Source organism: Ornithodoros turicata, chromosome 9 (assembly GCF_037126465.1).
Source record: "Ornithodoros turicata isolate Travis chromosome 9, ASM3712646v1, whole genome shotgun sequence".
Lineage (NCBI taxonomy): Eukaryota > Metazoa > Arthropoda > Arachnida > Ixodida > Argasidae > Ornithodoros > Ornithodoros turicata.
This window is the reverse complement of record NC_088209.1, coordinates 39,519,143-39,540,594: the sequence shown is the minus strand read 5'-3', so window position 1 is coordinate 39,540,594 and position 21,452 is coordinate 39,519,143. Positions and strand designations below refer to the sequence as shown.

The 21,452-nt window shown below is 47.7% G+C and overlaps 2 protein-coding genes across 2 annotated transcripts in view; one reads left to right on the top strand and one right to left on the bottom strand.

Annotated features, from left to right (window-relative positions):
* The window catches only part of LOC135368896 (wings apart-like protein homolog), a 62,883-nt gene extending 47,664 nt beyond the window's left edge, over nt 1-15,219 (bottom strand). Inside the window, exons 1-2 of the mRNA XM_064602445.1 lie at nt 14,953-15,219; nt 14,148-14,247 (exon numbers count right to left, since the gene is read on the bottom strand). The gene's annotated coding sequence lies outside the window, so the exon portion shown is untranslated. The remainder of the gene's footprint in view (nt 1-14,147; nt 14,248-14,952) is intronic.
* The window catches only part of LOC135368897 (uncharacterized), a 37,268-nt gene that overhangs the window by 6,634 nt on the left and 9,182 nt on the right, over nt 1-21,452 (top strand). The window contains exons 2-35 of the mRNA XM_064602448.1: nt 1,486-1,510; nt 7,571-7,652; nt 9,362-9,468; nt 9,907-10,122; nt 10,737-10,835; nt 10,899-11,029; nt 11,703-11,913; nt 13,041-13,183; nt 13,243-13,447; nt 13,513-13,682; nt 13,936-14,107; nt 14,164-14,343; nt 14,867-15,232; nt 15,298-15,474; nt 15,571-15,681; nt 15,739-15,833; nt 15,895-16,116; nt 16,397-16,559; nt 16,619-16,810; nt 16,889-17,068; nt 17,130-17,354; nt 17,466-17,657; nt 17,713-17,853; nt 17,913-18,013; nt 18,125-18,325; nt 18,462-18,666; nt 18,948-19,193; nt 19,380-19,618; nt 19,711-19,930; nt 19,988-20,467; nt 20,528-20,686; nt 20,743-20,913; nt 20,977-21,141; nt 21,190-21,384. Of these exons, the coding sequence (XP_064458518.1) occupies nt 1,486-1,510; nt 7,571-7,652; nt 9,362-9,468; nt 9,907-10,122; nt 10,737-10,835; nt 10,899-11,029; nt 11,703-11,913; nt 13,041-13,183; nt 13,243-13,447; nt 13,513-13,682; nt 13,936-14,107; nt 14,164-14,343; nt 14,867-15,232; nt 15,298-15,474; nt 15,571-15,681; nt 15,739-15,833; nt 15,895-16,116; nt 16,397-16,559; nt 16,619-16,810; nt 16,889-17,068; nt 17,130-17,354; nt 17,466-17,657; nt 17,713-17,853; nt 17,913-18,013; nt 18,125-18,325; nt 18,462-18,666; nt 18,948-19,193; nt 19,380-19,618; nt 19,711-19,930; nt 19,988-20,467; nt 20,528-20,686; nt 20,743-20,913; nt 20,977-21,141; nt 21,190-21,384 (6,187 nt within the window). The remainder of the gene's footprint in view (nt 1-1,485; nt 1,511-7,570; nt 7,653-9,361; nt 9,469-9,906; nt 10,123-10,736; nt 10,836-10,898; nt 11,030-11,702; nt 11,914-13,040; nt 13,184-13,242; nt 13,448-13,512; nt 13,683-13,935; nt 14,108-14,163; nt 14,344-14,866; nt 15,233-15,297; nt 15,475-15,570; nt 15,682-15,738; nt 15,834-15,894; nt 16,117-16,396; nt 16,560-16,618; nt 16,811-16,888; nt 17,069-17,129; nt 17,355-17,465; nt 17,658-17,712; nt 17,854-17,912; nt 18,014-18,124; nt 18,326-18,461; nt 18,667-18,947; nt 19,194-19,379; nt 19,619-19,710; nt 19,931-19,987; nt 20,468-20,527; nt 20,687-20,742; nt 20,914-20,976; nt 21,142-21,189; nt 21,385-21,452) is intronic.

Sequence of the window (21,452 nt, the reverse complement as noted above, 5' to 3'; positions counted from 1 at the left end):
ACAGACATCACCTGAGCTTCACCGCAGAGTACGCTCTCAGCCAACGACCACCACGATCGACCCCGGTTGGTTAAAAACGGGAGCCGTGTGCCCTTTTGTGACACTTTTACAGTTACGTTAATTGACACAAAAAGGCGTACGCCCCCACGCTTTCCACAAATCAGCAGTGATAAAGATATCATTCTGTGCCAAGGGTTGGCCTTCACCGTGCTCTGTGGTGAAGTTCTGGTTTCAAAGTGTAAAGTACAAAACCCCCATATAGATCTACACTCTTAGAAACGAACTTCACCGCATAGCACTCTCCTAGCCAACCGTTATCTCGAATGATATCGTTAACTGCCCTGATTTGTTGAAAACGGGAGGCGTACGCCTTTTTTGTGACACTTATGCTGTTCATCATTGTCACACAAAAAAAGGCGTACGCCTCCCGTTTGCAACAAATCAGGGCAGATAACGATATTATTCGAGATAACGGCTATCTAGGAGCGTGCTATGCGGTGAAGTTCATTTTTAAGAGTGTAGTAAGGCCCCGAATCTTTGTGCACTGAAAAATATAAAAAAAAAATCGAGGATTTATAAGGGCACCGCGCAAAAATATCGATCGGACAATGACAATTCAAGCACCATGCCGCTATCAGAAACTTCATTTTCGCAGCTGGCACGGACTCGCGAAATTTAGTGACCGCGAATCTGTGCTTCGCGCCCGATTCGCCAAAAATGGGGCCGCGAAATTAAAGGGTCCCACCGTACGCTGTTTTTTGTTTCTTCAAAATTTCTCGATGACTTCGTCTTCCACTTGAGGAAGAGCAACGCATACCGTTGAGGAAGAATGCCTCGAATTGCATGAATATCAGCGACGGAATGACCGAGGAGAAACGCCCTGCTTTTGACAGTCAGTTCGCGTGGCGTGTTTTTCCTTCATCCATAAAAAAAAGTGCCTTCGTAACTGCGCGGGCGGTCAACACAGCATACTTCCGGTGTCTTTCTTTTTTTTTTTCTTTTTCAATACGCCTTCAAAACATCTGCTCTCAAAAACCCTCGTTCATGCTGATGCAAATCGATGCAGCGTTCTACTGAAGAACTAGGATTTTTGAGGCGGAACGGAAAGTGGTGCGAGTGCGAAGTATAAGAGCAGCACGAACAAACCCTCACCCCCTTCGTTTTGAAATCCAGCGGCGGCGAAAATCACGAAATACGCCTATTAACCACAACTCCGAAATTCAGTCGAAGCTTTCGCGCAGCAATTTCTAAAGCGAAGAACAACGAAAGAAAGAAAAAAGAAGGAAAAAAGTGAAGCATGAATAGCAACTATGGGTTAAGCCCAAACAAACACATTAGGCGTGGTGCGTCTGTGCAAAGGACAAAAGATCATTTCTGGCTGCATATTGTGGGCGCTGAAGGGGGTTACGAGTGCTAGTCATTTAGAATGTCTCGAAGGGAGTGGCATCGCAGGATTCAATGTGACGTCTTTATTCTTCTTTACAGGGTGGCCAGCTGAGTTGCCAGGACGGTGAGTTACCTCTTTGCAGTCGCATATACACCACAAAGTCACTCGGTGACGAAAGTGAAGAAGTATTCCGAAAAACAGAATCTAAAAAAAAAATGTGACTTTCTCTGTACGCTTCCAAAGAACTTCCCGTTAAAGAGTACTTTGCAGCACACCGGCATTGTAATGAAGTGGAGGCAGTGATTTATCCAGATCCCCACCCCCCTCGTACACCCCCCCAAAGGTTCAGTGACACCCCCCAACTTTTTCAGCTGTGTACCCCCTATAGGAGATGCCCCTGCGGTTTCTGGTTTAGACACATGTCGGTAATGATATGTTAAGGTGTAATGACGTGACTATAATAACGACTCCCCCCCCCGCCCCCCCCCCCCAATTTTTTTCGAAGACCCCTCCGTGCTTGGGATTCTGGATAAATCACTGAGTGGAGGGATTTCACCCACGTTGTTTACGCGGGAAACTTCAGGCAAGCTGAGGAAACCAGTAGAAGAATTACTTTACAGTTACACAAGCTCCTGTCAGTTGCTCCACAAATGACTTTCGAAAGTCGCCGCTTCTTATGACGGACAGAGACGTTTCGCGGATGTGGCTGGCTCTTGACCCTTTCGGGAGAACTGAGTTTGCCAATAACGTTTAACTGGCCTTGATACGCCTGACTCTGGTAAAACATGACTATATACTACAGTCAAACTCCTTTATAGCGAACACCTTTTTAACGAAAATACCACTACAGCAATTTTTTTTTTTTTTTTTTTGCGGTCCCGCTGGAGCCTATCGGTCCAATAATGGACATCTTTTTAACGAAAATACCTTTACAGCGAATTTTTTTTTCCTGTCCCCTGAGTTTCGTTGTAAAGGAGTTTGAGTGTATAGAACCGTTTAGGCGTAGACGTATACACAAAGTGCACAGACCGCCTTTTTGTTGTTGTTGTTGTGTGTGTGTTAGCTACGCGAAGCAACTGTGGCTATAAACGGCATACAGACGGGGATAGGTGGAAAGAGGACAGCAGGAAGGAGTGGGGGACAGAGGGGTTAGTATGCGTCCTGGGCCGACTTCAGGGAGAGCTGTGCTGACATTCGTCTGGATAGTCTTCGCAAAACCCCAGGGAAGACTCCAGACGGCACAGCCGGTGGCAGGATTCGAACCTAACACCTTTTCCAGTCTTGAGCACGACCCTGGCTACTCACAGGCTGTCTTTTTACTTTTCTTATTACCATTTGACCATTACCATTATTATTCTCTTACGCAATTCCCCCCGTGAGAGGGGTGTTAACGTCTATAACCATTGACTAGTAATAAAAGGCTGAAGGAAGCGATGGAGGTAACGGCTGTATACTTCCGGTGGCGCAACGGATAAACGATGAAATTTGTAATGAATTTATTTATTTATTTATTTAATGAATGAATGTATTTGATGAATTTTGTAACGGATAAGTCGTTCCAGAACACTCCGTGGTAATAAGTCGGTGCTTGCTTTGCATTCGAAGTCTTCAGTCATTCTTGTAATCTTCCTTGCACGGTAAAGTTGCGAGTTCAGCCTGAGCTTGTGCCTCTCACGTCTTCGTTCAATTGGCTGAAGTGACCACGAATGAATTCAAAGACAACCACGAGACTCTCGGCGACCGGAGGCTGTAAAGTGATATACGCCCATCAACCGTGAGTTCCGTGACAAGATCGGGAACGATCATAAATGGGTTTAGTACCAGTTACCGATGAAAGATGACAATGTAGATGAACTCAGGTTGCAGACGAGCGGAATCCGGACATTACGGAGATGATGATGATGATGATAGGTAGAAACCAAGACTTGGACTTGAAATACAAAGACCTGAGACGGAGGAGCTCGGCGGTTCAAAGGACGCCTGGAGAAATATGTGGAAACGGTCAAGAACGTTTGACGGATCTTCCTTGGCAGCCTGTCGGACCGAAGAACGCCCTCGTCTGAACCAGAATACCGTAAACGTATTTTTATTCGCGACGTATTAATTTTCGCTAAGCGCGCAGTTATTCGCGAGTATTTAATTTCGCGCTTCTAGGGCTGTTTCCTTTCGCGGGATAAACGTCACGCTGTGTTCGCGAGTACAATTTTTCGCGATTTTTTTAGCTGCCGCGAAATTCGCGAAAATACAATCGGGAATAAAGACACGTTAACAGTATCTTCTCGAGGATCGATGCACGCATCGCTATACCGCTGAACCACGTACCCGAACTATGTCTTCTTGCGCTCAACTCATGACAGAGTCATCTTCAGCCACGCTTCGAATTTTCCCAGCTTTAAATCGCAGGCTGTATATTCACATCGAGCGGCGTACACAAACACGAAGGAAACAAAGAAAGAACATCTAGAATAAAACAAAGAAGGGCGCCAACGCGGCCATTGTTACGCCCATTGCCCCCACACGGGTCCCGGTCAATGAGAGGGAAACAAACAAGCGCCACGCACCGGAAAATTATACATTCGGCCACCGGCACAAAGGAGACGTTGGAAATACACTCTTAAAAATGAACTTCACCTCATAGCACGCTCCTAGCCAACCATTATCTCGAATGATATCGTTATCTGCCCTGATTTGTTGAAAACACGGGGCGTACGCCTTTTCTGTGACAATTATGAACAGCATAAATGTCACAGAAATGGCGTACGCCCCCCGTTTTCAACAAATCAGGGCAGATAACGATATCATTCGAGATAATGGTTGGCTAGGAGCGTGCTATGAGGTGAAGTTCATTTTTAAGAGTGTATAGTTGAGTCGTACGCTAAAATCCCAGAAAACACAGGGTAGAACAGCGGCAAAGTCGTCATTCCCTTGAGCGCCACAGGTGGCGCTTGCTTTTGTAAAAAGGTGGCGCTTGCTTTGCCGCAGGTGGCGCTTTATTTTTGAAGCGTGATGTGGGCAAGCTAACGTTTGTCCCATCCTACAGTTGGCGATAGAAGTCGTCATTCAGCTGTCGAGTGTCTGCTCAAAGTTTGCGTTTCCTGCAAACCTCGTAGGCAAAAAAAAAAAAAAAAAAAAAAAGGGGGGGGGGGACATAAAGGCTCCGGATACATGCTTGGCTCGTAAACTCACCCTGTTTGTAAACAAATGACGTCATAGTGTTCGACAGCGCCACCAATTTGGTAGAGTTGAACTATATGCTCGGAGCTATGGTTGCGAACAAGGTGGCGTCCGAAAACCACGGTTTTGAGAGGATTACGATGGTCCCTGAAAGGGACGCGACCTTCGGTCCTAATTTTCTTTCAAAACGAACAAATGCCCATTCGTGGAACCCAGCTCTCCCCTTTTAAAATCTGTTTCGGTTTCAGTCTGTCTACCAACGTCACGATGACGTTCCTCGGGTAGAGGTTTATTGCAATCGTCCCTTTCAAACTCTGTATCAGCCCCCATTTCTGAACGAAGATCTTCCTCAACTCTTTCGAAGGCAAAGCATCTTGCGCTTGCCTCTCCCGTTCCACTTCCGCCGTTCATTGCATGTCGACATCTCCTCGCTATCCCCTCCAGGGTCTCCGTTCGATTAATTTCTTTTGTCTACTCTCCGTCCTAACTCACGCAGCCAATATGCCCCGCCCGTATGTTTCCCTCTCGTCACATTCCCTACGGTGCCTTTAACCTTCGTTTCCGTGCACAGCCCACTTATTAGTTTCCTTGTCTTCGATGGATATTCCCAGCGTGCTTCTCTCCATCTTGCCCTGAACAATATCCTCTCACACCGTAGCTTAACAATGGGGGTGCATCGCAATCGTAAGTTATCAAAGGAACGAGCTCTATAAGCAGTTATTATAAGTAACCGCGAGTTTACAGAAAGGGGTAGTTCAGTTGAACCTCGTTAATACGACACTCTTTAATACGACATCCCCGCTTTATGACAGTGCTTCTCGGGAACCGTTTCCTCCCAACGGCGTCCGCAGGTAATACTTGTTCGTTAATGTGACATTTCGTTTACAGTGAACCCTCGTTATTATGACCATGGTCGTTCCCGAAAATTTTGGACATAATGCGGAATTGTCATATTAACGGGGGGATTTGCAGAGGTTTCACTGCATTGTTCCCCAGGAGTATGGTCGTAAAGCGCGTAGGTCAGATTATCGGGGGTCATATTAACGAGGGTTGACTGTATATGACAATGACCGGTATTTTCCGCACAACTAGGGAGAACACGTGTACTTTACCGTGCTTACTACGACCGTTGCACACTGAACGGGCGGTTCTCCTTAAAAGAGCAGTGTCATTGATCGTACTGTCATAGTGACCTGCTGAAGTTGCGTCAGATTCAAGGCGCGACCACGCAGAAATACATCAAATCCATACATTGTTTAAAAATGCCTTTCTGTTACCAGCTCACGTAATTTTCTACTTTTCGAAGCCATTGCTGAAGGGCATTGTACGATTCGTATGACAATTAGCTCTATGACTAAAATCCGCGGGAACGGCCGTGGTCATACTGATAACGTACGTTACACGCGACCTTTCTGTACCATTATAACCTTCAGGCGCACCCCATCCGAACAAACGCTGTCGTCTGCTCTACTAGTCATGACTTCCTCTACTTCGAAAAACCGGATGCCCTCGTCACCCCGTTACAAAGTACGGTCAGTACCAACGGAAAGCACAGCAGACCATATACCCATGGCGATAGTGCCGCGTTCGTACGTGACATCGCCAGTTCTCGGTAGCATTATCCAAAAAAGTAAAACAGAAAATGCTGATGAGCCGCTCGAGGAGCGGAATGTAACGGTGACGTCGCTCCTTGTGGTCACACCGGACGACCTTCGGGTCGACCGCATTCCGGTCACCGCAGCGGGATTCGTCCTCATGAAAGCCCTCCATTTTGCTCTGCCAGTGTGCGGAGAGCAACGTCTTGCGCAATTTAGAGACAGCTACGCTACAATTTGTAGCGGAGCTACTATTTATTTATTTATTATTTTTTTTTTGTCTGTGCCTGACTTATCGCGGTAATATTTTTCAGACCATTTAGTTTGTTGCACTCGCAGTAAGGAAAGAAAGAAACAAACGGAGCCTTCCAAATGTAATCTTAAAAGTCCGTTTGTGGTGGGACGTCAGACGGTCGGCGCACCTTCCACCCCCGGAACTTCACTAGACGACCCCCACGTAAACGACGCCCATAGAGGTCCTTGTTCCGAGTTTGACAGATCGCGAGAACGATATGCCCCTCTCCGTGCGATATCCAATTAATGACCGGGTTCTGCTCTTCTTTTTGCGAAGACTGAAGGTAATAAGACCTCAAATTTCCTCGTCGCGAGACGTCTATGGCATTGAGCGACGCCTCGGTGGTCGGTCGGTCGGTCCGCGGATTAAATTTGCCCACCTGAGGGTTGCTTGCCCTTGCGACGGATGACGTGCTCAAGGAACCAACTCGTACCATACCAACCTAACGGTCACCAGACCATAAAGTATTGCAAATAAACTAGCATATAAATGCGTACACTGCTTGGGCGTTCCCATAATTTTTTTTTCCGGGGGAGGGCAAAGAGCTTCCAAGGGGGAGCAAAGCGTGCAAGCAATGGACACTGGACAACAGAATCACAACGATCGAAACCGCTAGAAAAACAGGAAAGACGATGGATAAGATTCAGATTATGATGACATATGACCATGACGTGTGATCTTGGGGGGCTCCAGATGGGTGCCCCGACCAGTCTTCTCGTAAACCACGTCGAACTACCTAAGTACCCCATCTTCGAACAATTCTCAAACTCGAAAAAAAACGTGTCGCTCTTCAAACACGCGAACCACCAGCTCACCAGACACATACAGGTCTTCGTTGACATAGGAGTCAAGTGCAAGAGAGCTGGACGTTGGCAACATATCCTCGAGTTTGCGCGAAAGACAAAGTGACAGAACCTAGAAACGTATTGCGATGTTAGTGTCTGTATTCAGTCCATTCGTCTTTTCCCCAAACTCAGGGATATGCTGGGAATGTCTGATATTAAGTGCTAATGGCAAATATTTTTGTTAATGTGTGTAACACGATTAAATACAATAGACATTAATAGCTACAATACATTAGGAAACCATTTGTTTTTAATCGAATTTTTCCTGTGATAGGCTGGTCCCAGGATGGCGTGTACTGCTACAAGTTCTTCAGCAAACAGCACTCCTGGAAGAGGGCAGAGGACGTGTGCCGCAGGTGAGCGAGCCCTTTGAGGGTACGCCTTCTGTGAGCGGGACAAAGTACCCTCGAATGCCGACGCAGTGTTTCATGCTTGCAGGAAACTTAAAAGTTCATAATCGACGTCGAAGAGACGCCCAGCTAGCGATGCTACCCGTGTGCACCGTTGGCTAAACTCACAAAAATGACGTGACATACGCATCACTATGCAGTGCCGAATGTCGAACCTGTACCTCTTGATTACTGCAGCTATGCTGTGCCCTAATACTGAGATATTACTGTTCCCCTATCCCCCTCTCCATTTTGTGCGAAGTCTTCCGAAATCTGCAATCACTGAAGCACCCGATCTGCACCCAGCAAACCACCGATGTCCCAAGGACGTCCTGAAATGATCCTGAAGTCCTTGTCCCAAAGAAACGTCCCGCTGGTGTAAATAAAGACGCCATTCGAAACATCCTAGCGTTGTCTGATCAGGATGGCGTCTGCGGTACCCACCGTACCTTTATTTTGTCCCATTTAGCTCGTGAAAATGTACCTAAATAGAGGATACCCGTAATTAAAGCGTCATTATAAGTCGTGTGCCGTTCACGACAACAGATCGCCAAACAGACGCCGCCAGGAGCTTCACGAGAACAGCACGTGCCCTTTGCAGACAACTAACGCACTTGGCTTGTAAATTAAACTTTCCACCCTATCCAATGACGAAGCAAAAGCACGTAACGACATAAGACGAGTTGCGTTGCGAAACAAGGGAGGGGGAAATAACGTATTAAATGTGAAGGCCGCAATGGTCATGTACATGTCTGTTCGTGCAGTACAGTAGTTCCTGCGGAGACAGGTACATAACGATGACCATGATTCTTACTTCGTAGACGAGAACAATAGGACCGTTGAAGCTTCTTGTTTGCCTATGGCCTTTTCGTTCATCTGCTTCCGGCTGAATGACAATTTGCCGATCGTGGCCCGACTCGATCGGTGCCGGATCGTCGCGTCCACGTATACGGCCGCGACGAAGCGCTATGGAGGGTATCGGGAACGATGTTCGATAACGTCGTTTTACACTGAGGAAAAAGAGCGAGAGAGAGACAAGCATTTACAGATTCACGATTAGCGTGTATCGCTTATCAACGGGGTTGCGCAGAAGTACCGGGTGGCCACGCTAAGAATGGACAGAATTTTATAAAATGAGGAAATGTAATATTTTCTTCTTTTTTACTTAAAAAAAATGGCGTGGTTAAGCGGGTCACAAAATGACCGCATTAGCTACTTCCTTTTGAGTTTTTAAACATTTAAAAATATAATTTTTGACAGACGAACTTTGGTTATAAAAGAAGAGTTCGGTGCAGTGACAACAACGGCCCTTCTGTTGAGCTGATGCCGCTCCAGTCTTTGTTCTCCCTCGCATTTAAGGGCGAGGGAGAAAGCGAGTTTCCTGCGGGGCAAGAGAAATGACCACCATATTTGCCATTATTTCCGACAGCAATCTCCACGCAGCGTATGGAGTCGATGCTTTTTCTGGAAACAGCCCGCTTGACCTGGAATATACCAGTCTTTATCATAATTAAAAAAGAAAGCATTCCCCATTTTGTAAAATTCAGAATATAGTTAACAGACAACCTGTATACTGCATCGCATCTCCAATGTGCTGGATGTGACGTTGAGTTTGAGTTTTCGCTGTTGTCTCATATTAGACAAAGAAACATTAAAGACATCGTTTCATTCTACAGGTACGGCAGCCAATTAGCTTTAATATTAAATTACAACCAAAACAACTTCACAAGAAGCCTCGCAGCTGCAGGACTCAAGGATGTGCCTCAGAGTGCCTACTGGATAGGTAAGCTTCCATTTTGCACGGTACATAGTGACCATGGTCAAGTGGCGTAGCCAGGAAGGGTTCGGGGGTTCACACAACCAAAATCACACCGTTCATAGTGCATTTGGGAGAAGGAAATGAGAGGGAAATCCTCCTCCCCCATGCAAAGTCCCCACAGAGCTCCTCCCGAAATATTTTTTTCTGGCTACGCCTCTGCTATGGACAACACTCCAATTCATCCGGAACAATCTTCTCCCGAGGTATTACGAGACAGGGTGAAGATAGGTGACAAAAAGAAGTTCATCTCCTATTTCATGTTATAAGCCAATTCATTCTTGTGCCACTGTAATTTGGTTTTGCGTTCATTCCTGCCCTGTTTTGAGAGATTTCAAAAATGATCATCACCAAAAAAACCCTTGCATGATTGCAGTACTACATCTTGTTCCTGTTTTATGCCAGGCCTCACGTCCGTAGATGACCTGTCGACAAATACGCTCGAGTCTTCGAGTGGCTATTTTATACCAAAGTATGTGGGCTACTGGGCCCTCGAGCAGCCAGAACCCAAGGATGGCCAATGTGTGCAGGCCAGGATACGAGAACGCACGCAGGAGTGGGCTCTGGCTCCCTGCGAGCAGCTCCTGCCCTTCATCTGCCAAGTACCTGCTTGTCCAGAAGGTAAGCTTATTTTGGCACAACCTTGCCTTGCAGTGCATCTTCCCAGTTCTTCGAGAGAGCCGATCAATTGTGACATCAAAACCTAGTTATTGCACTCTCCCCTGAAAAGAAAGCCTTGTTCCCTTTTAAGCCCGTCTTGCCCGTTTTCATGGAAGTCAGTAATCCAGAGGATTTTACCAGCCACATTGTACGGGATACTTGTAGGCAGTGGCATTAAAAGTAAACTTCCATGCAATTCCAAGCATTACATCCTTTCCAAATTTTGACTGGATGACTGGTTCACGTAGCAAGCGTTCGACATGGTCACAGACTTACGGATGTAGGACTTCGCCTATGTTGAACAGGACATTTCGCACGATTCATTATCACAGCTGATCTCGTGTTGAACACAATGTAACACTTAAACGGACCTCAATATGACATATTTAATTGATTTTAATATTTAATTTAATTTTAATAATGTAATATATTTATTAATTATTTAATATATAATATAATATGTATTATATAAGATATTTAAGTATTATATTTATTTATTTATTTTTTATTATATATTATGTATTATATTTTATATATAAGATATTTAATCGTAGATTTCTCACTGTCTTTTGAAGGTTCTTTCCTGTGCAGCAATGGCAAATGCATGAACAAAAAATGGATGTGCGACGGACAGGACGACTGCGGAGACGAGTCGGACGAGATGAACTGCCCTGGTGAGTAGTTCTGCGCTGCCGTTCTAGAATACCAGCGAGAACATGCTCTGCTCTTCCGCGCAGGATCCTGCCACTTCTACATGCAAAGCTCAGGAGATTCGATTCAGTCACCAAACTACCCCGGCAAGTACGACCCCAACCTGGATTGCAAGTGGACATTAGAAGGACCCCTAGGCACTGGAATAGTACTCCAAGTAATACATTATTTTTCAATTATGAAGGCTGAACACTTCCAAGTCCTAGTTGTTCTTCACTGCTTCATAGATCATTTCTGAGAAATTATTGTTCCATCTGGTCAGTGGCACAGCCAGAAAAATATTTCGGGAGGTGTTCTAAGGGGACTTCACATGGGAGGGGGAGGGACGATTTCCCCGCCGTTGCTCCCGGTTTGAAGCCCCGAAACCATCCCCTGGCTACACCACTGCATCTAATCAAGAACACAAAACGAAGTACTGTCGGGGACATGGTTAGCTAAAATCGCCTGTCAGTACTTTGCCGTCCCATACTACCTGTGTTGCGCTTGAAAGTGTTGTGCCAATATTGTATTTGAAGGTGGACCATGCGTTTATTACTCGAAAGAAGTAGCCTTGCAACACCTGGAGATTTGAGATTAGATAAACCACAGAGTGCTGGTTTTAGATAGCCGTGTCCCCCTACAGTACATAGTCAACGAAAGCATGGCTTCTGCTAATGTCGCCCCTGGCGATGAAACTCCCCAATCACCATTGTGCAAATGCGTGCGCATTGGCTTCTGCTAATGTGGAGCATAAGGAGAAATGCCACATATGGGGGAATCACTAAAATTGTGCAACAAACTCAAAGAGTGTCTGTGTGTGTGTGTGTGCTCAAAATAGGCATGAACATCAGTTTTCAGAGTTTGAGACAGAGGCCAATTTCGACACTGTACAAGTTTTGTCCGGCGGACGGACGGAAGAGTCGAGCGTCTCTCTGGTGACCCTCTCTGGAAAGCATGACCTCAACTCAAGGTCCTTCACGACCGCTTCCAACCTCATGATCATCAAGTTCAGGACAGATGCGTCGGCCGAGAAGAGAGGCTTCCGAGCCAGCTGGAAGACTGGTGAGTGCCACAATGCCAGTAACATCGCGTGTGCTTTCAAATGAGGAAGAAAAAGACACAGAAGAAAAGAGGGAGACATGGAAATGCATCCGGTGTCTTCGATTTGGCAGTGCTAGTTCTGGAGAGTTCAAAGATTGGTGCTGTAAGCAGGGAAAGGTAACAGAAATGGAAACAGTATTATACCAGAAATATAGCGGGTAACGGTAACAGAAACAGAAATGAATATCGCACAGTCGGAATACCTGAAACAGAAACAGAAACTAAACTAATTTACGGTAATAATTTCCCTACTGCAGGACCCGAATTATTACAATCCTTTGCTGTATCATGTAGAGAAACTTATGAAATAAAGCTGAATGAAGCGAACTAAAATGAACTGAGTAACTAAAACTAAGATGAACAATCAAACTAAGGCACCAGTTCAGACAGTACAAGCGTAGCTTCGATACTAGCGAGGCGAAGTCGCTTCCAAGACAAACGAGTGAGTACAGAAGCGTCGTCGTCTGCACTCCATGCAGTCACCACAGTTCTGCTCCTTGAGCTCACATTGTCGGTTTCCGTTTTGAAGTAGCTCGTCTTTTGTTTATTACAACCTTGCAAACGACCATAACGTCCATTTCTATGGTATCAATGCCACTGACCCGCATTATATCATATATTCGATGTTGTTACACTTTTGCCTCTTTTGCCAGTTTTACACCTCCTATACAGCAAGTGCAGGCTGACCGTGAATTCATCCAGAACTAAGTGTGCACTTTTATAAAACAAATAGAAAAGTACACAGGGTGTACACAGAACTGAAAAGAAAAAGAAAAAAGAAAGTGCTGCACTGCTTGAACCAGTGTTTCATGCAACTTCAACTTCCACTGCAACTTCCGGTGTTTCATGCAATGTTGACAATGCAACTATTACACACAACCATTATGCATTAATGCATTACGATTACCTATCATTACGACAATGCCACTATTACACACAACTATTAAGCGTTAACACATTACGACTACCTATCATTATGACAATGCAACTAAATAGTAAGCAAGAATAAATAACAAATTTCAACGTTGTCACTTATACCACGCATTACCTCCAGCATGATACAAACACAGTGAATTTCTCTTCTTCAGAGCCCATCAAGTGCGGAGGAGAACTGTTTGCTCAGCCGAGCGCTCAGGTGCTCAACTCTCCCATGTACCCCGAACCTTATCCCGGTGGCCTGGAATGTCTATGGCTCATCACCGCACCTCAAAGCAAGATCATCTCGTTAGAGGTAACTGCCCACGTTACCCATCTTACAACGTCAGGAATATACAACGTCCACCGTCGTAGATTGTTGACCTGGACTTGGAGCCTGCCAAGGACTCCATCCTGGTCCGCGACGGTGCCCTTCCTTCCGATCCCATGCTCAACGTTCTCACGGGACCTCTGGGAGACAACCCTCAGTTCATCATGTCAACGAGCAACCACCTCTACCTCTACTTCCGCACCAGCTTCGGAGACAGCCGCAGGGGCTTCTCCATCAGGTTCCGATCGGGTGAGTGGGTTTTGTAGGTGCTTTCGTTTTAGGGCGCCCTAACTGTTGGTTGTGCGTTTCGCTAGGGTGCGAAGTGGACATCGCATCCTCGTCGGGCAACATCTCTTCTCCGGCTTTTGGCATTGCGAAGTACCCTCCCAACCAGGTGTGCGCTTACCGCATCACCAGGCCCGGCGGAGGATCGGTGTCCCTCAAGTTCCACAAGTTTGCTGTTGCTGCGGATGATTTCGTTCAGGTGCGTGGCATGGAGACTTGTCGCCTCTTAACAAACAAACGAGGCTTGCAAACAAAAAACGTGCCCAGCCTTACACCAAATAGTTGGTCCAGAATACCAACTACCTTACATCAAGATAGTTGGTCCAGAATAGTTGGCCCAGAAAAAAAAAAGAATGCCGCTTTATCTCGTGATTTCTATTCGTCTCCCACACATTTCTAGCGAGTGATAGAATTGGTGGGAATACGAGGCAGCCCCCTTTTTCGTCCTGCAGATCTACGACGGCCCAGACATGCGTAGTGGAATTCGCCTGCACCCAAACAAGGGTTACACGGGAACAAATCGCCCTAGTCTGACGCTGACAGCGAGCAGCGGACACATGTTTGTCCTCTTCAGCAGCAACCCGCTAAACACGGCGGCCGGTTGGTTGGCTCGCTTCAGCGCAGGTGCAGACCCCTTCACAATCTTACCACAACCTCAACTTACCACAGTCCCTTTTCAGACTGTCCCTTGCTGAGTGTTGGAGACGGAGCGCTCGCTTCCAGCAGGGAGACCACCTTCGGTGCCAAGGTTACCTACACGTGCCCTGCAGGACAAGAGTTCAGCAATGGAATGACAAAGATTGTCGCTGAATGCATGCCAGGAGGTCAGTGGAGTGTCAACTCCATTCCCAGGTGCCAAGGTAAGATATCTGATTTACTGGGGGTTGGGGGGCATGCCATTTCAAAACCTGGTCATATGTTGCAGGGGGGATTTACTGGAACTGTGTGAATATTTGCATTTTTCAACATTCCATAAAATTCTAAATTAAATGTGGAATTTTGTATTTAAATCAAAACTACGTCTTTTTCAAACTGAATATATTCCCAAGCAAAATATGTAGTTTGCAAACTGCACTCATGACCCCCAGGAGAGAGCATATTAAGCCAAGTGAGGGCTTCATACAAAGATCTGCATGCACATATCATGTACACATGCTGTATACCCGTACATATATGCTGTATACACGTAGATATATGCTGTATACCCGTATGCTGTGTTTGCGTTCGGTTTGGCTACAAGACAATTTGCTTCCCATTCAGTTTGGTTACATAATTGCTCACTTGCACCCGTTTCAAGAACACTGTGAACTTATCTCCTATTGCTTACACTGGGCGTTGGTCCCTTATACATGAAATTTCAATTTGAAAACCTCAAACTTGCAGAACGCTACTGCGGACCGGTGCCACAGATCAACAGCGGCTTTGCCGTGGGAGCCACAAACGTGACGTACCGAGGCCAGGCAACTTACCAGTGCTACGCTGGCTTCGCGTTCACGGGCGGGTATCCCACCCAGAGTATCCGCTGTAACGAGGAGGGCCAGTGGGTCAACCTGCCCACGTGCCTGGCGTCCTCCTGTCCACCTCTTCCGGAGGCTCCCCACACGGTGCAGACCATCCTCAACGGAGGAGGCAAGAGCTACGGCACAGTCGTCCGCTTCGAGTGCGAGCCAGGTTACCACAGAACGGGATACCCGGTTGTCGTCTGCAAGAGCGACGGACAGTGGTCCGATCCTCCTCCCACCTGCAAGAGTAAGCCACGGTCGCTACTTTATGCAATGAGAAGTACATAAATAAATTATACTATTTGCTTGTAGGAGCCCAGTGCCTTGACCTGCCCACCATAGAGAACGGATATGTGCTGGACTCGAGAAAGGTCTATTTCTTTGGAGATGAGGCAAAGGTTCAGTGCCATCGAGGCTACAGGCTTGAGGGCAACTCGGTAATAACATGCGGGACAAACCACACATTCTCTGCTGCCCCGACATGCACCGGTAGGTCTGGAGTAGTAGACCATGTCACGAGCTTTCCCCGCATGACAAGTGTGCTTTGGAGGAAAAATTCAACATTGGTACGGTCATGTCTTCCAGATATCAATGAGTGTTCTTCGTCGTCTGCGTGTGACTCCGCGTCGACCGTTTGTACCAACACACCTGGTGGCTTCTTCTGCAAGTGCAAGAAGGGCTTTGAACCAAACCTTGGTAAGTAGGCATCTACGTCAAACCTCCGCAAATGTGTACAGTGAGGTATTCTGTCAGACTGCAGACCTGTCGGAGACCTCGGCTTAAGCAATGGAGCTATTCCGGACACCAACATCAAAGTTTCTGGCACCGAGGGTGGATACCACAAGAATGTAAGCCACTTTCTAGAAACCGTTTGTTTCATCTAGTGAAATAATACACGAACTGACACAGAACGTCCGCCTGGATGGGCCACGTGGCTGGTGCGGAAATGTTCCACTGTCGGGAGAGAACTGGGTCCAGCTGGACCTGAGCGCTCCGACCGTCGTGCGCGGTTTCCGCACCCAGACTGTGACACGCGAAGATGGATCACAGGCATTCCCCTTGAGTGTGCGCATCCAATACACGGACGACCTCACCGACATCTTCAGAGATTTCTCGGATCCAACGGGACGGGTGAGCCCTGCATGCTATAGATTTTGCCCCTTTTTGGTCTATGGGTATGGCTTTTCTGACATTGTGTCTGCAAACTTTTTCATCGTTCTTCTCCCTTCTGTACCATACCTCCCTCACAGGCATGACTTTCTCAGCATTCTCTACCTTTACACTGCTTCCACTCTACCCTTCCATTGTCCCCTTTCATTACTTGCTTCAATAGTTCGAGCATTTCGTCCCCCCGGTGAATCGAATGCTGTGCACACAGACGAGACAATACTGAGTAATGTCTTCTGTTCAGGCCCTCGAGTTTAGACTGACGCCCAATGGAGGATCAGGCCTGGCTGTGGTGAATCTTCCACTTCCTTTCGAAGCTCGCTACGTGAGGGTCCTTCTCATGGAATATGTTGGAGCGCCCTGCATGAGACTCGAGCTCATGGGCTGTTCTCGTCAGGACTGCCTTGGTGAGAACTCTTTCTTGCATGGCCCGTACAAAATTGTCAGGAAATTCTTACATTCATAGATGTCAACGAATGCGTCAACAAAAATGGCGGATGCGACCAACGGTGCATCAACAGCCCTGGCAGTTTCAACTGTCTCTGCAACGTTGGCTATGACCTGTACACATCCAACGGAACCAACGGGTTTCCCGTTGCAGCGGGTGAAACGGGCACAAGAGATGGCGATGCTTATCGAGTAAACAAGACCTGTGTCCGTAAGTCTGCCTCATTCTATCTTAATGTCTCGCTGCATCCTGCGAAGGAGTGAGCTAACGTCCTTGTCCTTCCAACAGCTAAGATGTGCCCGACACTCGAGAGTCCCCAAGATGGCGTGCTGCTCTCAACCAAGGAGCTATACCACTATGGTGATGTGGTCCACTTCCGATGCAACTTTGGTTACGTCATGATTGGGAGCGAGACCCTCAGCTGCACCACAGGGGGAAGCTGGAACGGCACAGCTCCCACATGTAAAGGTACGTATTGTGATGTGGAACAGAACTGAGCGCATACTAATAAGGCTTTACCCCAACACAGTTGCTACCTGTTCGGTGATGGAGGATGATCTGACACAAGGACTGGCTGTCAGATCCAACGTGGGAAATGAACTGGTGTCGTTCCAGGAAAATGTCACCGTATCATGTACCGAAGTGGGACGTCCCCTTAGACAGACCGCCACCGCTTCGTTCCGTCAGTGCGTGTACAGCCCCACTGAGGGACGTTCTGACTACTGGCTTGCTGGGGAACATCCATCGTGCCAAAGTAAGATAGGGAACATAAGCTTCCAGTAGTCTCTTGAAACCCACAGACTACAGCTTTTACGGCTTTGTGTTAGCATGCCACAGCTCAGACCTTGTTCTACACTCCACGTAGGAACTGACTGTGGGCCACCACCAGACACAATAGGAGCCACGTATGGATTCCATGTTGACACGAAGTATAGGGCCAGCTTCTTTTTTGGCTGTGAGGACACCTTTACGTTGGTTGGAAAAACGAGGCTGAACGACAATGTCATTCGATGCCAGGAGGATGGAACGTGGGACTTTGGAGACCTGAGATGCGAAGGTGAGAACCTGGTAAGAAATTTGCGGATAGTGTCACTCATCATCTATTATTGCAGGTCCCGTCTGTGAAGACCCTGGAAGGCCCCCGGACGGCTACCAGGTGGCCACGAGCTTCGAGCAAGGATCGGAGGTGTTCTTCTCGTGCGATAAGCCCGGTTACGTCCCTTACAGCACCGATCCGATCACGTGTGTCAAGAGTATGTACCTGCTTGAATCGCCTCAACAAGTCCCGTTAATGCCCAACATTTTTCTAAAGACGCCGACTGCAAGGTCGTCAGGCCTCTGGGTCTCACATCTGGTGCCATTCCCGACAGTGCCATTAATGCTACTTCGCACCGAAGCAACTACGAGCCAAAGGTTAGTACTGTAACTAAGTCGTGTTGCCTGCTTTGCGTGCGGACATCTGTTATCAGCACATCAGTTTTATCTTCCTAAACACTTCGTTGACAAGACAAACAATGGTTTCAGAACATTCGCCTGAACAGTGCCACAGGATGGTGTGGACAGCAGGAGGCATTTACATACGTCACCGTCGACCTGAGAAAAGTGTACCACGTCAAGGCACTCCTCGTCAAGGGTGTTGTCACAAATGACGTTGTGGGACGCCCCACGGAACTGCGCTTCTTCTACAAGACACGGGAGAATGAGAATTTTGTGGTCTACTTCCCCGTACGTAAACATTCCCCATTTATGCAATCGGCGACACGTGCCTTAAAATGCGCCACGCATATCTTGGCACGTTTCTTCTCAGACAATGCTTTGCTAAAGTGCTTGCCCAGAAGTGAAATAAGAGGCCGTCTTTCAGAACTTCAACCTGACAAGTCGAGAGTCTGGTAACTACGGAGAGTTGACGGTGATACAGCTGCCGTTGAGTGTTCGTGCACGCTACATCATTCTGGGCATTGTGTCCTACACTAAAAACCCGTGCCTTAAGTTTGAACTGATGGGCTGTGAGGACAGCGAGGAGGAAGTCCTTCTGGGATACGACAACGGATATCCAGTCTGTGTTGGTGAGTGATAAGACGTCGCCCACGTTACGTGCAGTAATTCCCTTATTTATGCTTCCGTGGCTGATTAATATTCTGAAAAGGGGTGGACACAAAGTTACAAGCTAAAATAAGGAAGTGAAAGTGTCCAGAAACGACAGCATTGCGAAACGTCAAAGAGGACATACGGATACGGTCAATTAAAAGCTACAGTGAAATATTATGCTGCTTGTGGCATTTAATGGCCCCGCTCTTTGTAACCCCCGGCAGTACACCGGGTTATAAACGTGATCTTCCTATTCCAGACAAGGAACCACCAACTTTCCTCAATTGCCCCACGCAACCCATTGTTGTCGACAGAGCACCTTCGTTCCCTGTTAACTTCACCGTCCCCAAGGCAGTCGATAACTCTGGGCGAATCGCGCGCTTCGAGGTGCGACCCCTGGGATTCCGGCCACCTGCAGTTATCTTTGAAGACACCGTCGTCGAATATGTGGCGTACGACTTCGACGGTAACGTCGCGGTCTGCACGGTTAACATCACGGTACCAGGTAAGAATGTGTTGATGGTTATATTACCAGAATGTTACCAGTGTTGCTGGTTATAAGTCTCGTCTTGTCCACTCCGTTGTGTGTTTACTCCCTCTTTAAACTCGAGGAAACGTCACAGTTTATTACATTACACCAACTTAGTTGCATTTTACTGATTTCCTCAACGTATGTATAAATGCATTTCAGACTACACACCGCCATCGCTGACGTGTCCGCAGTCGTACGTCGTAGAGCTGACTGAGAGACAGGAGAGCTACCTGGTCAACTTTAACGAGACGCGTCGCTTCATTAACGCCACGGACAAATCGGGAGACGTGGCCATCACCCTGACCCCCGAGAGTGCCATCATACCGACGGGCGGCTACCGCAACGTCACTGTTACCGGGACGGACAGATTTGGCAACCAGGCCTTCTGCTATTTTCAGGTGAATCTTTTTTGCAGAGTGATGTTTTCTCTCTCATACCAGCTGAAAGAATTTGCGATGTAATCGCGCCTCTTTCAAATATTCTGCCGCAGGTGTCAGTGCAGGCGACGACATGCGTGGCCTGGTCCTTGGCTCCCCCAGCCAACGGGGTAGTCAACTGTCTTCCCAACGAGGAGAACACGGGATTCCGGTGCCTGGCCACATGCAATACGGGTTTCAAATTTACTGATGGCACACAGGCAAAGACTTATGAATGTGCCAATAAAGAGCCCTGGAGTCCCAGCTCCATAATCCCAGATTGTGTACCTGAAGGTATTACTATCTATATCCCTTGTTACAAATAATGCTACAATGTATGTCGTTCGCCAGATACCAACCAAGCCGCTTACGATGTTGTTGCGTCCGTGGACTATCGTGCGGGCGGAGCCCTTTCTCCGGTGTGCCTCAACCACTATCTCAACCACGTCGCGACGTATTACGGTTCGCTCAATCAAGTGCTCTCCGACCGCTGTTCAGCGATCAACGTCCAGATGGACATCTCCTTCCACAACACCAGCGTCCGATCCCGAAGCGAGAACGAAATTACGATGGATTACACGTTACGCGTTGTGCCGGTCGTGAGACAGAGGCTGCTGTATGACCTGTGCGGATCGACGCTGGGCCTCATCTTTGACCTGAGTGTGCCCAGCACCTCCGCTGTGATTGAGCCCATCCTCAACATCAGTGCGCAGAAAGTGGGAGGCCAGTGCCCCACCATCCAGGCAACACGATCTACCGTCGACCGTGGTTTCAACTGTGAGCAGGGAGAAGTTCTCAACCAGGATGGCAACGGGAAAGTGCCTCGCTGTCGTGAGTAATTGCTTCCTGGGTGCAACTTGGAGACAGGTTTCAACTGACGTTCCTTTTCAGTTCACTGCCCCGCTGGAACCTTTGCATCGAAGGACGAAAAATGCACCTTCTGCAACCGAGGATTCTACCAGGATCTGACAAGACAATCATCCTGCAAACGCTGCCCAGAAGGGACTTACACTAGGCAGGAAGGCAGCAAGAGCTTGACAGAGTGCATTCGTAAGTATCTGGAACGTAGTACGTAACAGAAGAAACTCAGCGGAATGTTTCTTTAGCCCTGTGCGGATTTGGCACTTACTCCCCTACTGGAGTGGTTCCGTGTCTGCAGTGCCCCAGCAACACTTTTGCTGGCAACCCGCCTGTTGACGGGTTCAAGGAGTGCCAGCGTTGTCCGGCAAACACTTTCACCTACACCCCAGGGGCTGATTCCATTAACTCGTGCAAGCGTAAGAGACACTTTGCGACTGTTCTTCGGACATTACTCTAAGCACCTTTTCGCGCGTCCGCAGCACGGTGTCCCCCAGGAACTTACTCGGAGACTGGACTGGAACCCTGTGCGCCGTGCCCAGTTAACTTCTACCAGCCCCAGGATGGACAGACAGGGTGCTTGCAGTGCGCCCCAAATCAAAGAACCTCCAGGCCAGGAGCACTCAGTCCTGAAGCCTGCTCTCCAGGTAGGTTGCACGATAGATAACATACGTGCGCTGACCCGCTTCTTTCAGTTCAGTGCAACCCCAGCATTTGCAAGAACGGAGGCCTCTGCGTTGCGCAGAACCACGAAGCCGTGTGCTATTGTCCAGCTGGATTCACCGGAGATTTCTGCGAGACAGACATGAACGAGTGCGAAAGTGCACCGTGCTACAACGGTGGAACTTGCGTTGACCACCCACAAAGCTACACTTGCAAGTGTCCAAAAGGTAATACAGTAATAATACAGGTACAGGTAATACTGTACTCTAGCTACTGATCATCAACATATTAGTAG